At 44.2% G+C, this 16300-nt stretch overlaps 1 protein-coding gene across 2 annotated transcripts in view; it reads right to left on the reverse strand.

The window, feature by feature from the left end:
- ASCC1 (activating signal cointegrator 1 complex subunit 1) overlaps positions 1 to 16300 on the reverse strand; it is an 831979-nt gene that overhangs the window by 35052 nt on the left and 780627 nt on the right. Inside the window, exon 10 of one of the 2 annotated variants that reach the window (XM_086922273.1) lies at positions 6151 to 6228. The exons of the other annotated variant lie outside the window; for it this stretch is intronic. Coding sequence (XP_086778399.1) covers positions 6172 to 6228 — 57 coding nt within the window. The 3' untranslated portion in view covers positions 6151 to 6171. The remainder of the gene's footprint in view (positions 1 to 6150; positions 6229 to 16300) is intronic. 2 annotated transcript variants of the gene reach the window in all.

The raw sequence follows: 16300 nt of genomic DNA on the forward strand, positions 1-16300 counted from the left end.
AGGAGCCTATGCGTAAATCTGATGGGCTCTTTCAATCAGTCCTTAATTATCATACACACAGTAACTAGGTTCTTGTGTACATTGCAATATGGCAGGTGGTCTTTGTTTATGCAGTGTCAACACATTTCAGCCCTTTAACTCCTTTGCATTGGCATCATCAGGACAAAACAAGGACAGATTATATAAATATATAATGTGACATGGAGCTGTAATCAGCATATATAATGGAGTATAGGGAGTAAAATATGTCAACCTCCAAAATCAGTGCTCAAAAATCACCTTTACCAAAACCACAAGGAGTTCTTAGTGATAAAAAGTGCAAACCAAGGGAAAAAGGTGTATATAGGCCCCAGGTGTGTCTCCAGGACAATAAACATGAGCAACCTTGGTAGACCTCCTACTTGTGGCCCCTTTCACAGCAATGCATACATGCATGTGGTTAAATGTGCGGGAATGCCAATCACATAATATAATTGTGGTACTAGAGCATCACCTAATTACATGTATCGCTGCTAGGAAAGGTGCTGAATCCCGGGGGACAGTTCTATAACCTGAATCTATAGAACAACTTAACACGACCTAGTAAAAGGTTCATATATACTAATCATTTTGAATACATATTTTAATATTATGGGAAGTCTCTGGCTTATCCAATCAAAAATATAAAGGGGGTTGTGTATAATTCCTGCACCAGAGAAACCCGTTGTGAATGGGGACTGAGTGCTTGCCAGGAATGACCATGCCTGTTAGCCCGCTGTGGATGGATCTCATACTGGTGTATGAAACTCACAACATGTATGCCTGGTCATAGAGTGAATGACGAAAGGCAAATCTTATACATCCAAGTAGTGTATGGTATACTAATTAGTGTATGTGTGATGGAGCTGCCAGGGAAGAAATCCTTTTAGGACAAATCCCTCACACACCCGAAGGTGACATGCTTCATCATTGGGTTCCCTCCTCACACCCGGACTGTAGGGTCCATGGTGTGGGATACAATAAACCTAAGGGAAGTTCTTATAGGGGTCTCTGATGGTAACTTCAAACGCATACTGAAATATTTATGTTGGTTGGTTGAATGTTATGTTACATAGTATTATGTTATACTATGTATGCACAGCTGCCCAAGCAACGGGGCTTTCCAACACTGGACCCAGAGGACATACGAGTTTCAACTGCCGGCACCTTATGGGGAGCGCTAAATGGAGAAGAGGCATGTCTTAAGAGATTTCCAAAAAGGCAGATGATTCTGGGTATTCCTAAGGCAGAGAGGTTGTGAGTTCCAGAGAGAAGGAGCCAAAGCACGGAAGAAACAACCACCCACTCATGCTCTTATGACTCGGGCAATGATGGCAATGTTGAGATCGACTGAGAGCAAGGATCACGAGGGCCGGTATAGTGATATGAGGTTAAACAGGATGGAAGTCCTTTGGGAGTGCAGGGTCTTATGGGCGATGCACAGAGTCCTGAAGTGATTGCTCTTGCCCACAGGGTGCCAGTGCACCTTACAAAGATCGAAAATGGAGCAATATTTGAGGAGGGAGAAGAGCAGTCCGGCTGTAGCGTTTTGGGCCAGCTGGAGTATTCTTGTACCAGATTTGTTAGCTCCTAGGTACACACCATTGCAGTAATCTAATCAGGACAGAGTTGCTGTCTGAATAATGGTTTGTCAGGTACATGAGTTGAAAAGGCCCAGTATGGGTTTGAGGCTTCTCAAGAGCTAAAAGCAAGTCCCAGCTACAGTTTTGATTTGAGCTTCAGAAGAAAATATGTTATCCATACAGGATTTAAATATTTGAAGGATGACTTGGGCTGAGGGGGAGGCTGAAGGGAGGTAGGCTACCAGAATTTACCCAGTAGTGGACATATTTGCCTAAAAACAGTATTTGTTTTATTTGCGTTCAGACGTCAACACTTATTGTTCATCCACTCTGCAACAGCAAGCATTCCTTTTTGAAAGTTGGCCATGTCCTGAGTTGAGTTTTCAGAGAATGAAAGAAAGAGGTGGGTATCGTCAGCATACAATACCAGCGCAAGCACCGAGGATTTAATGACCTGTGCCAAAGGTTGAATGCATATACTGAATAGGGTAGAGCACAATGAAGAGCCCTAGAGGACACCATAGTGTAGGGCATGAGGTTGGACGTATGATGTGGAGAGATGGGAGGAGTTAGCCCAACCCACCAGCGAGTCCACTGACATCCTCCCTCACAAGACCTCTGCGACAAACTCAGCACCTTTTTCGACCACAAAATCAAGAGCATCTACCACAACTTCGACGAAGACAACCAACACACTGAACCCTCACCAACCACTCCTGACACCCGGAAACTATCGATTGACAACTGGACAGTCCTCACCACTGAAGACACACTGAGGACAATGAAGTCAATCCCCTCAGGGGCCCCCACAGACCCCTGCCCCCACCACATCTTCAACAGAGCCGCCGACACCATCGCACTCATGCTCCGCCACACCATTAACCGCTCCCTGGCAACCACCAGGTATCCTGACGACTGGAAACACGCCGAGGTCAACCCCCTCCCGAAGAAACCCTTGGGGGACCCCACCGACCTCAAAAACTACAGACCGATCTCCCTGCTCCCGTTCCCAGTGAAAGTCATCGAGAAAGCCATCAACAGCCAACTCGCCACATTCATCGAAGAGCACAACATCCTCCACTCCTCCCAATTCGGCTTCAGAAAAAAACACAGTACCGAAACCGCCCTCCTCGACCAAACAGACGGCATCCGCTCTCTACTGGACAGAGGAGAACCAGTATCCCTCATCCTCCTCGACCTCTCAGCGGCGATCAACACAGTCTCTCACCGCACCCTAAAAGGCAGACTCCACAACGCAGGAATCCAGGACAAGGCCCTCGACTGGATTTGCTCCTTCCTCTCCTGCAAAATGCAGCGAGTCAGACTCCCCCCTTTCCTCTCGGACCCTACACCTACCACCTGCGGAGTCCCCCAGGGCTCCTCCCTCAGCCCGACGCTCTTCAATGTCTACATTGCTCCACTCAGCCCCAACGTCAGAAACTACGGACTCAACATTGTGTCATACGCAGACAGCAACTAACTCATCCTCTCCCAATCCAAGGAAGCCAAAAGCACCAGACACAACTTTTGAGAAGGCATGGAAGCCGTCGCCAAATGGATGAAAAACAACTGCCTACAACTAAACACCAACAAAACAGAAGTACTCATCATGGGCCCAAACCCCGACGCCTGGAGTGGAACCTGGTGGACCCCCCCCCCCCCCTCAGAAACCTGCCAACCCCCACGGACCACGCACGTAACCTGGGAATCATCCTGGACTCCGAGCTTAAAATGGACCGCTTGATCAACTCTGTCTCGTGTTCCTGCTTCCACACCCTCCATCTTCCTTCGTAAGACTTTCAAATGGATTCCCCTCAAACAGAGAAAGACCGTCACTCACGCCCTGGTCACCATCAGACTTGATTACGGCAACGCACTCTACGCCGGTATAAACAAAAACCTCACCCGCCCGCTCCAGAACATCCAGAACACCGCCGCAAGACTGGTCCTCAACCTGCCAAAACACTGGCATATCTCGCAGCACCTACGCACACTCTACTGGCTCCCCATCATGGCTAGAATCACCTTCAAGATACTAACCCATGCACAAAAGGTCCTCCACGACACCGGACCAACATACCTGAACAGCCGACTCAAATTCCACGTACCTCAAAGTACCCTACGGTCATCCCAGCTCTCCTACGCCGTGGTCCCCCGCACCAGAATGACCAGATCAGGAGGCTGCTCCTTCTCCTTCCTTGCGGCAAAAGCCTTCCGCCCCACCTCAGACAGACAACATCCTGACCTGGAATGAGCAATAGGATAGAAAAGAGGCGAACCAGGACAGTACAGATACATCCATGCCAATGTCCTGTAAGTGCTGGAATAAAATTTTGGGAGACACCGTGCGGCATTCAAATCGAGCAGGATCAGGGCTGAGGATCTGCCTTCATCCAGGGCACTGTAAAGTTTCTTGGTTACCGCAAGGAGTGTGGATGTTTTGTGAGCAGGCCTGAAGACATTTTGGGACGAGTCCAGGACATGATTTTCTTCCAGGAACTTAGTCAGGATTTCATTGACATGGCTCTCTGTTACCTTGACTAAGAAAGATAGGAGGGAGATGGGGCGGAAAATGTCTGGCCTTAGGGCATTCAGAGATGTTTTTACAGCAGTGGGATGACTTCAGAGTGTTTCCATGGGCCGGGCACAGAGGTGGATGAAAAGATTAAAAGTCTCTAAGCAAGGCGGGAGGAGAAATTCCTGTAGCTTGATGAAAAGATCAAGTTTAACAGAGTCATCAGTCATCAGGTGAACCGGATTTCACTTGGCAACAAAGGGTTTGAAATGAAGGTAGGCACAGGAAGGCCAGCAAATTTAGCAAGGCTTTAGGACTGTTGTCTGCTACCAGTACTGTGCGATTTGCATCAAAAACATTGGAGGGAAAGTTGATGTCTTCTAGCTTGCCAATTATATTCCAATTTCTCGCAGTGTGCACTGGAGGTTTTAATGGAGTTTGCGGACAGCACTGGTTAAGTCCGGCTAGTCACTAAATTAAAAATTTGCTACTAATGTTTTTATTATCGAAATATTCTGCCCTAGACTTCAGGATTTGTTTAGGGTAAGTTTTAATGGCTGATCTGTACTGTGTTTTTAGTAAGGGGTCATATGTTTTCCTCCTGGAGCGTTCTAGAGCCTTACAGTGCTTTTTGGCCCCGCTAAGGATCTTTTCAAACCAAGGGTCAGCGTGCTTCTTCTTTACTGAGACCTGCCTAATAGGGATTAAGATATCTAGGGCTGAGGTGAGCCAGGATGTTGTTTACTGCCTCCATGTTAGGGGCCAGCAGGGGGCAGCTAGGCTGAATAACATGACCACATTTATGGAGGTCAAGCTTATGCCACTGACATTTGAGGGTCCGGTCAATGACTGGAGTATATGCTTGGTGAGGTAAGCGGATGGAGAGGGAAATCATGTAGTGGTCGGTCCACGTTATGGGTAGAGAGGGCACGGCCCGTAAGGAGCTGAGATTTGAGAAGATCAGGTTGTCAGCAGAGTGCATGGTGCCAGTGACCAATTGGGTTAAGTGAGGTTGTCTATGAAGTTGGTGATTTAGCTGTCATGCATGGCATCAAGATGAAGATTGAGATCCCCAATGATGATAAAAGTGGCTGGTTTAGTGACCAGCAGTGCAGTTAAATTGGCCAGCGCCCCCCGGAAGGCTTTGGAAGGGCCTGGGAGACAATAAATTAGAAGACCAGAGAATGGGAAATTGTCATTCAGAGAGGTTTTGAAGAGGGCACTTTTGTAATCTGAGATAAAGCATTGGGTCAAGCTGCAGACGATCGTACCTTAGTAGATCCTGGCAATGGCACTCCTCTACCAACGGATTGATTACAATTCTTCAGACAGTAGCCTTGGGGAGCGCTAAGGCAGATTCTTCTGCCGTGGACTGGCTCAACCAAGTTTCTGTGTGCACTGTCCTTTAAGGGACCAGGGAGTCGGACGAGGGAGTTGGACCAGAGAGGGACAGTTAATGCTGTATAACTTGAACTCAGTGAGCTGGGGAGAGATAGGAAAGATAGGTCTAGGGATAAGCCCAGGCGAGCTGTGTTTAAAACTGCAGGTCCTGCAGCTGAAAGATAACTCCTCTGAGACCCACACGTGCCCCCTGCATAACTCTGGTGGGTCCCTGAGTGCGTGAAGTTCAGAGGAGAAGTGGACTAACCTGTCGGAGTCATGAGGGGCAGAGTGCCTGGACCCTGGCGCAGTGCAGATGCAGACAGGCTTGCCTGGGCATGGCTTTGCCACTCGGCACTGGTACGCTGCTGCGCACTTCTGCTCCCTGCTTCCATTAAATGTGAGGGGAGTTCTAATAGGCTCATCCCAGCACGTCGCTGATTGGTTCCCCCTGGTCCAATCAGAGCAGTAAATATGTTATAAGTGTGATCATCTCTTTCAATTTCAACAATAAGGTGCTAGTTAATAAAAACTGTTTGCATACTATACTAATAAAATGCAGGGTCTTTTTAAAAGCCTAAAAATCAAATTCAAACGCAGTGTTTTTTTAGCAGCGTATAACAGCATTGCGACAGCATTATATCAGAAGCTTACGCGTCCATGCCGCTGCCTCCATTAAATGTCTAGAGAGCTCCAACGGTCTGATCCCGCCACGTCACTGATTGGTTCAACCTAGTCAAATCAGAGCAGTAAATATTTACTTAGTGAGGTCATCGATTTCAATTCTAATAATAAAGCGCTACTTACTAAAAATAGTTTATATACAGTACTAAAAAAGTGTGTTTTTTTAAAAAGCCTAAAAGAGCAAATTCGGGAAACAGCCATTACATCGCATTTGTTACAATGCATGCGATTGCAACACGGTTATTACAACGACCGAATTGTTGCATCACAGTACATTACAACGCAAGTCGTTACATCGACTTGTTGTAGGGGGCGCGCTAACATAAGGAATACTATAATTTACGATTCCAACACCTTCTCTCTACTGTTGAGTACACTGGAGTTGGAATAGTAAATTATACTATTCCTAAATCCAGCGCGCCCCCTACAGCAAGTCAATGTAACAACTTGTGTTGTAATCGCATGCGTTGTAAAAGCAAGCGATGTAAAGTGTCCTATTCGCAAATTCAAATGTAGTGTTTTTTAGCAGCAGATAACAGCAGTGCGGCATTGAATGCAGAAGGTGGTGTGAATACTGCCTTCTTCATGAAAGGCTCAAGGTTGAGGAAATGAATCCTAGGTCTGTCTTTCAAATTTAAGATCTAAAGCCCTGTGATTAATCCAACCTGAAAACTTATTTAGCTCTTCTTTTGGTCCCTTCCATATTAGGAATATATCTTCCAAGCATCTATACAGACAGATCTATATATTTCCTGTACAAATTAGCTTTAATACAGATTAATTTCTCTTCAAAATACGCCTTGTATACGTTTGCCAATCGTGGGGTAAATGCACATTCCATTGCTACTGCCTTAGTTTGTAGGAGGAAATCTTCCCAAAACAGAACAAATAAACGTACTTCCTCGCCGCTTCTCTCCTCCTTTGTCTCTCTGCGTCCAGGCGGAACAGAACGCAACCAGCCTCCTCTAAGTTGTTGGTAACCTTGTTCAAAGGACTGATTTCTCCTTTCCTCTACTGAATCTGAAGATGTATCAGACAATGTAATCCAACGTTTTCTGTATCTCCCTTGGAATTGATTATTGATATGCCCAGGATTTGTAGTGGAGGAAAAAAATTATCTTTTAGGTAAGGGTAAGTAGTCTTGTTATAATTCAGTTCTATCATTTTTCAGTTAAATTGTTTTCTGCTTGGTTGTAAGTGTTTTGAATTCATCAAGCTGTAAATCTACCTCTTCTATCAATGTTTTCTCATTCCCGATTGTTGTGCCTTAGAAAATGGTTTTCCTCTAATAACTCAAACTCTTACAGTTCTATCGTTATAATTGAGGCAGCGCAGCGTCACTTCCAGAGGCGGTGGATGGAGGCTGATGCAGAATTTGATGAACCACCTGCAGAGTGCAAGAGAAACTGGTATGAACAAATTCAGGATCCAGATTGGCGCCTGGGGATATTCAAAAGAAGAGGAATCTGCGGTTAGAAGCATCAATCAGAAATGCATGTCTGGCAAGTTCTGCAGGACCTTACAGCGCCGCCTGCAGGAAGCAGGAAAGTGAACGATAATGCAGCTGAACACTTCAGCAGAATGTTCGCTGGGCACAGCCAAGGCAGAAATGCACCTTTGCACGGTTCTTGTTTATATTCTTCAGAAATAAGGGGACTGAGACAGCAAACAGTAACCGCATGCGGCACATGCATCAATATTGCATTTTGCGATTCCTTAATTGCGAAAAATAAGGAATTGCAAAATTCAATGCATCAAGAAATCGCTCTAAAAATAGCGATTTCTTAAAATTCCTTAATTGCGATTCTCTAATTGAGAATCGCAATTAAGGAATACTTCCCCATCCATTCCTATGGGCCTAGAGGCCCATAGGAATGAATGGAAAGACATTCTTAATTTGCAATTCACCATTGAAAATTCGCAAATTAAGAATGCAATTTCAAGGGTGCAGGGGTGTCCAAAGGACACCCTGTTGCACCCCTGAAATCTGCTTAGGAGTACATTTTACACACTCACATGCCCCAAGATCAACTTCATGGTAATTTGCTCCCCTTATTTGAGAATGCGCAAATTTTTAAAGCTTGCTGCATTGCTTCTAAGGAATCTCAATTTGAGAATCCTTAAATGCAATCGCAATTTAAGAAATCGCAATTTTGCGATTTCTTAAATTGCGAAACTTACTAAAATGTTAATGCATCCCAAAAATGGAAATTGCATTCGCAAACGGCCGAATTTTGCGATTCACACCGTTTGCGAATGCAATTTCCTTTGATGCATGTGGCTGTAAAACCCTTGTCGGCCACGGTTTTGGGAGTTTCTCTGACCTACTGGCTAGTCAGCCATGGAGAAAGAAAATGCTTGCTTCCTCGATGCTCATAACTGCAACAACTCCGTTAATGCCAGAGGGCGAGGCCTGCAGCGGGGAAAACACACACATCTCTTTCTTTTGTATTTGTCCGTTTTGAAACACAAAGTGGTTCAATAAATGCTCCAGCACACAGAACTGACTCATTAAAAGGATGGCCAGCTAGGATGCGCTGAAAACCACGGCAGTAAAGTGCATGTCTTAAACAATTTAAACTGTGACACGTTGTTCTTATTGACTCAGAAGTCCGAAGGTGCTGTTTTAGTAGTCAATGATACTTTTATTTGATTTCGTTAACAAAATCGTAAAAGATTGTAAAAACACGTTGTACACAATAATTAAAAGCAATGATTTGAAAGTTGCTTTAGTAGGAGGAAATACATTATCTAATGTCGAAAAACATAGTACATTTTTCATTGTTCCAACAAAAGTATGAATGAGTATTTATGCTCAGTCTTGATTTGCAATGGATGTAGGCCGCGTGGTTATGTGAAAAGGCAACACGGTAGCGTTTACCTAACAAACAAATACATGTCACAAAAGAGTGGCTAAGTAATCACTTGTACCAGCACCGGCGTTAAAGGGAATGTCCCCCTTGTGTATCCAGAGCACAAGTGCTTTGTTAAACCCACCAGATACACAAGCCTAGAACATTATTTAAATCTGTACACAGGCCTAAATAAGCATGGCCAATGCCAATAGGCCTGGCCTTAAACAGACCCCCCAGGATATTGCGGCATGGATTAGCGAATTTAGCGGCACAAATTTGGAAATTTAGCAGCACAAATGTGGAAATTTAGCGGCATTTTTGCGGCACTTTACTCAATCATTCGTTTTCAGCCTGAAATCAATGAAAGCTGTTTTAGCAGAGTCTTCCACTTTGAAATAGGCATGTTTAAAGTATCTGTAGCTCTACGTAAGCACAGCACCAGTTCTAACTTCGTGGGAGGGAGCTGTATTTATCCCTGAGATGTTAAAGTTCCATGTATACACCTCTATTGGGGCATCACTGCCTACGGATCCGAGAGGCAGGATATCGCTTCCTCAGGGACCCTCTTTTGCCAATTGTGGGTGCCACTGATGCCCTGCAACATTGGTAGCAACATAATATTTCTTTTTTTTTTAAATTTGCTGCAAAGATATCGGTAACAGGTGACAACTGTGACAGTAAATCTGTTCTAGGTTACTCAATTGGTTATATAGAGGCTGCATTTTAAAATAACTTACAGGGTTAAGATACCTGTTGTAGAGACCATTTTGTGCCCTGCAATTTCTAGGGGATTTTAATATAGAGGTAAGATAACTTTTGCTCCCAGCTGAATTTTGAAACAAGAAAGCCCTCCTGTTGCACGTTGCTGCACCCAGCTGTATACAAACAGCTTGCAGGCGCTGCTGAGTTATCAGACACCAGGACAAATTCAGCAAAGACAGGAAACCTTTTGTCATGCAGCAACAAGGTTCAATGGCCACAGCCCGTCTTCCCTTTCCTTGGAATTTTGTGAGCATGAGTATTGACACCCTGATGCCTGCAAAGACTTATCCAATAAGGAACACATACTGACATCGCAGACAGCTGTACTGTCAACACAGACCTAAAATAATCCTGTTATTTCCATTTCAATCGTTGACTCGTTACATCTCTCTTCGTTTTCTTGCGTTTCTGTTATTTTTCTCAATCCTTGTCGCTCCTCTTCCTTTACTCTGCTTTCATTGCCCCTTCCCTTTCTCTTCTCTTTATTTCCTTCCTCCCCTTTCTCTTTTCTCGTTTTCATTTTTGTTCTTGCTGCCATCACTTCTCATTCCCACTCCAGTGCTTCTAATCATTCTCTCTCAAATTTTCTTTCCTCCTTACCCGCTCTGTTCTCTTCTTTGTTGTTTTTTCTCTCTTTTTCACTCCAATTTTCTGCCTCGGTTCTTCCTTTCATGCCTTTCCCTCCTGCTTTCAGTTTGTCCTTCCTGCCTCTCTCGTGCATTCCCTTCCCGCACTTCTCCTTTGTCTTCCCATGTCTTCTATCTTTGTCTCTCATTTATATTAAAACTCCCCAACTCTCCTCCTCTTCCCTCCTCTTTGCCCCCCCCCCCACTTCAGCTCTCAAGCTCTCACCGCGCCCCTTCATTTCTGCTCGGGGAACCTTTTACTCATTCTCCTCGCATCTCTATACTCCTGTCCCACCGCTCTCTACATCTTGTACTCATTCTCCCTTCTTCTCCTATCTCTTCTGTTCCTCTTTTCCCAATCTCAACCTCGTTCTGCCCACCTCAAAGCCTCTCCCTTCCCTCCCCTCTTTAGCTTTGGCCTCCTTTCGCACACCTAGTTCTTCTATCCCATCTCTCCTTTGCCATCTCAATCTTCCTCCCACCCTCTGCAACTCACACCTTCCATTTCTTTCCAACCTTCCCCTTTCTAGCTCCTTCCCTCTTCCTTCACATCTCACACTTCTCTGCCCTTCTTGTCTCTTCACCTTTCCCCCTCCTCCAATCTCTCTTCCCCTCGCCTATACATTATCCAGCCCTCCCCCGTTCACCACCCCTCACGTCTCATTCGTAGCTCCCCCCTCTCCACGCTGCACATCTTTCAGTCCCTCGCAGTTTGCTCTTCATTTAAATGCCCACAGTTGTCGCTGGTCAAATCAGCCCTCCTCCCCTCACACCTCCTTCGCCTGCTCCCCCACAGGATGCTCAGGCTGTCCGAAATCTCGCTTTTCCTACATTTACCAGAGATTCATCGTAGGTGGGAGGGGGCGGGGGTCACTTCTAGGAGTAAAGCCGCCCCTGTTCCCTACGAGGGCGATGTGCAGAAATACACACGTGGGGCCGACATTCCAGCAGGTCGGGCGAGATCTGCTAAAAAGAGACTTCCCCCAGCTCCTGAAACATTAGACAGACATTGTTGTAACTGATGCCTGTAAAGGCCTAACAAATATGCCACACATTTTGACATTGCAGACAGCTGTCCTGCCAACACAGACACATAAAAGGGGCCTCCTTCCAAGAGCTGACCAACGGTCCAAATTTCGTGGGCAGTTTTGTAAAAATCGCTGCATTTTTACAAAACTGCTGATTTCGCGATTTTTTTGCAAATCGCGAAATCCTGGAGGGTCTGCTTAAAGGACTGGTGTATGGTAATGTGAAGGATTACAAGTAAAAAGCATGGGAATGGATAGCTATTTGTGTGGAAGAAAAGAAATGTAGAATGATATTGGTGTAGGTTGAAAGATCAGCTGACAGGTGAACTGTCAAACCAAACCTAAACATCAATGTTGGTTAATGACTGCCCTCCTCACAGCATGAATTATCTAGTTATCTAAGGGCTTTATTACGAGTCTAAAACTTGCAGGGGACAGTGGTGGCGGTCTTCCGACTGCCCCATTATGACCAGGGTGGTTGGGCCGCCCTGGGACGACTGTAACCGCCAGGGATCAGAGATCCATGGCGGTGTTGCGGCAGTATTGAGTAAGCAATATTTTATAGGCACCGCCTTAAGAATGCTAAAGACCCACCCGCCAGACAGGAGAAAACTCCTGGAGGGCGGTTTGTACATGGGCTTGGCGGTAAGGGAAGATGTTGTGTTCCGCGATCGCATAAAATAACAGGAACAAAAGATTCCAATAGAGCCATTGGAGGCTACACGCGAGGAGGAACCACAGGTAAGTGTTATTTTAAAAAGGCAATTATGTTCAAAGTACAAAAAATAATGACACATGCCCAAAAACTTAGTGGACGAGTAAATCAAGATGTGTGTACTTCATAAAATATAAAATGTGTGTAGTCAAAGGGTCCATTCAACCTCGTCACCAAAAATATGTTGTATATCAAGTTGATGAGAAGCTGTCATCTTAAAGAATACTTTATTGTAAGCACAGAAATAAAACAAATAAAGCCCACAAAGACACGTAGATGCAAAAGCAAGAGATGCAATAAAGTTATAACGGAGATCGCCTCCCAGGACAACAAAGGAACCTCTAGGCTCCCAATGAATGCAAGACAAATGGAACACTGTTTTATAGGACTACATACAATACAACACATGTGCATTTATGGAATGCACATGATGGCTGACAAAGGTGAACTTTCTGTGAGAGCCCCTGGAAGGTTTCCTATGAACACCATCATTTATTACACATGGACTCATTTTTTAGTGCCTGGCGACATCAATCATTTATTGATCAATATAGGAGTCTTCACTGTTTACCATTTTATTAAATGTCTACATGCCCCTTAAGCAACATTTATCAAGTTGTTTATGCTTAGGTGTCATGCTTATATTGACAATACCCTAAGTACTGTAGTAAGAGACACTAAAAGAATGCTTACCAAAAATGCAGTGTCTCTAAAACTCAGATGATTTTTTGGGGGCAAAAGGTCCCTGGAAGACCATGAGAAATAGCACTATTCCTATTCTTTTGTATGAAAAACATAATACCTCCATAAAAGTATTCGAATCCTGAGGTGCTCTTGGGCAACCGCCACTTCTTCAACTGAACAAAGGACGGTGAGCTTCAGATCTGACGAGAAGACAGGGGTTTAGTTCTCGACATCCACTGCAAAGGTGTGGCAATCATCAGAAAATACCTGTTAAGTGGTGTAACAATATGAACATAAAGCCAGAAGTTGAAGCCTTTTCCACTCCAGCCCAACTAAGTCGCCATACAGAGGAGTTCTCCTGAACCACTGATATCCGCCTTCGTCACCCAGAGCATTCCAACACAGCCCATTCCCAGTTCCAAGCCAAGCATTGAATCTGCTTTCGTAGTTGTGGAGCAGGAGTTGGACAGTGGGGCTCCGGATAGTGTCATCGGTGGTGTGCTGGAAATCATAGCAAAGGTGAGAGTCGGAAGCTGGAGAATACGCTCCAGGAACATGCAGAACCAACCGGTAAGGAGAGTAGTGAGGAACTCAAAGAGACCGGAGCCAAGAAAGAAAAAACTGTACATGACACTATGAGTAGAAATTGAGACAGCCGTCGTCTTATGCAGTCTTCAGCAGGGTCCCGAATGGAACAACGTTCCATTACACGGTGTCATGTCCACTGCACAAGCCAAGTTATGGAGTGCAGTACAGACCTGGCATTGAAGGTCGGAAACAATGTGACAAAACTACAGTAAGTTTTTTCCTCAAATACTTCTGCCAACTAAAGAGGAACTACACGGCATACAAACATCAATTAATAATAAAATAGATTAAAAAATAATTAGCACCTCTACTTTGAGGAAGACAAATGCCTATTATTAATGGGCTAAGAAATAATTGGAATGTGTCAGAAAGAGCGATGTAAATGCTTGTTGACCACTAACCATTACCAATATTGCCAACAGGTTGCAGGAATAAGATCTCCCAAATACTTTTAACATCATCAAGCTGTACTCGGCCTCGACAGTACGAAAGTAGAGACCTATAAGCCTTATAGAGAAAATGTCTTTATATCAACAGCTCATTAACTACATGGAGTGTTGTGCGACCAGAGCCCAATCTTAGCACATCCTCATTAATGCAAAATGTACAGTCACACAGTCAGACCTGCTCCTTTAAAAACTATAAAAATATACAATGAGGACTAGAAAAGTTCATAAAGATAGGAAAAGACTGTTTCTAAGCGCCTTGAAGACATTCTTTTGTACGTTCGCGAGGTACTATAGTACTACTGAATCGAGAGAACACCAGATGTATCAGATTGAACCACAAGAGAACAAGGTGTTGTTTGTATGAGCACAACAAAGTGCTGTTTGGCTCAAAACCAGTGCAAAACACAGACAGCTGCGTCGATACAATTTGTCTACTTAAATGTAATGAAGCAGCCAATGCAATGTGTCTGATTTTAGGAGGCTAATTGTGCCGGATGGTGCAGAAGTGTTATTGCTCAGTAATGGACAATAATAGAGCAGCTGCACTTAACAGGGCCACTGCCAAGGCAGCCACAGCAAATGCATTACACAAAATGCACTCACTGACTTCAAGGGAGACTGTGGTTAACACAGTATTAACATTATTTAATTTTTAAGCTTCTCTCAGTGGTAATGCGAATTTATTTACTTTATGGTTCATCCATTTCAGCTGTTGCTATGACTGTTCTGCTTTCTTGACGCTGCTTATGTTTTATCTCTGCCTGAAACGGGAGCCAAAGTAAGAATGGTGAGGGCTGAAGTCAGAGTGCATATGCTTGCAAAATACATAAAAAAAGAATGAAAAAATATCCATTGGGGGAAAATAATCCATGAAATGAAAGCAGTGATTGGCCTACCAGCCCTGGCACTGTCGATGATTACTTTTTAGGTGGACGTGTGTATTTGCACAATGCAGTCAATCAAAGGGAAAAGATCATTGGCTTAAATGGACTGACCAACGACCCCAGGATAAAGGAGTGGAATGTGAATGACACTCAGACAGACCAAGAAGCCTGTTCACTCATATGTGCTTTCATATGATTTTTTTGTGTGAAGCATTAGGTATGCTGGCAACAGCTAAAGCTATCACTTGACCATACCACAAATCTTGTTACTCAGTGAAAGAAAGATTAGAGGTTTACTGCGGACAGTTCACTTCTCTGGAATTTTGACCTCCATCACCCAGTCGGTGCGTACTATGGTTGCACAGGGAGCTAAGACAGGAGTCATCAAGCCCAAAGTTTCTGGCAGGTATGATAAATCCTGCGACTGACGGAGACACGGCCGGACCAGTACGGATCACCGCAATTACATGCAGGATTTATCATACCTGCCAGATACTTCGGGCCGATCCAGTACAGTACTAGACTTGAATACTGCTTCACACCACTTGGTATTTGAATTACTGTCACGATTGAGCGATTGGAAATACTGCGTTAAGCCCTGATGAAGTTCCCCGAGAGGGAATGAAACGTGTTGGCTGACATTTGATTGAGCATATGATTTTGAAATAAAGAATTTGATTGGCACTACTGGTTGGCTTCTGGACTTCATTACCTGGCGCATCCCCATATCATTGTTATCAACTGGCAGGCAGTCTGACTATGGATTTGGTGGTCCTGGAGTGGGGCAATGGCATGGTAGCCCGCTCCAGGACCACCAAACGTGTAATCAGGCCAAAAATCAGATTGTTGAGTACATTTCATTAAAACATAGCTTTTATTCACCCACAATTTCTGCTAATTATAATTTTTATTATCAACTGATGCGTGACTAGTACACAGTGACAAATCATTACAAACTATGGCCTGATTGTTGGCTCTGGTAGTGTGGACTTTTGAACAAATTAAAGCACAATACAGGATTAGGACTGGAAGAGTCTAACAGGCGTAATGATATATTTTTGTGGATCAAAGTTCAGTATAAAAAGTAACAGGTCAAAACATTATTACCCATTTCTCTAACTTGTAGTAACTACTTTTTATTTCAACAAGAGATTCTTGGGAAATCCTTCAGCAATTTACATAATTTTCCCTAGCTGTACTAATAAATTATCTATTTTTAAGCTACTTGCTTTCTGGGATCTCCTAGGCGTTCCACGTTGGTTTTCTTCACAAAGTAAATGTTGGCATAAGCACAAAAATAGGAAATGCCTGTTTTTTTACGATAATAAAACAATCCAGACCAGTGCCTAATTTGAGCCAGTGGTTTCTGGTGCTCACTGCAGGCACTTAATCATCAACACCGGAACTTTTGAGCACCAATTAAGTACACAATCATTTATGGTAGGTATGGGCACATTAAGTGATGTGCTCAGAATCACAGGATGCTGAGGTGAGACTCGAACCTGGTTCCCCAGCGCCGAAGTCAGCAG

The sequence above is a fragment of the Lissotriton vulgaris genome, chromosome 5 (genome assembly GCF_964263255.1).
Source record: "Lissotriton vulgaris chromosome 5, aLisVul1.2, whole genome shotgun sequence".
NCBI lineage: Eukaryota > Metazoa > Chordata > Amphibia > Caudata > Salamandridae > Lissotriton > Lissotriton vulgaris.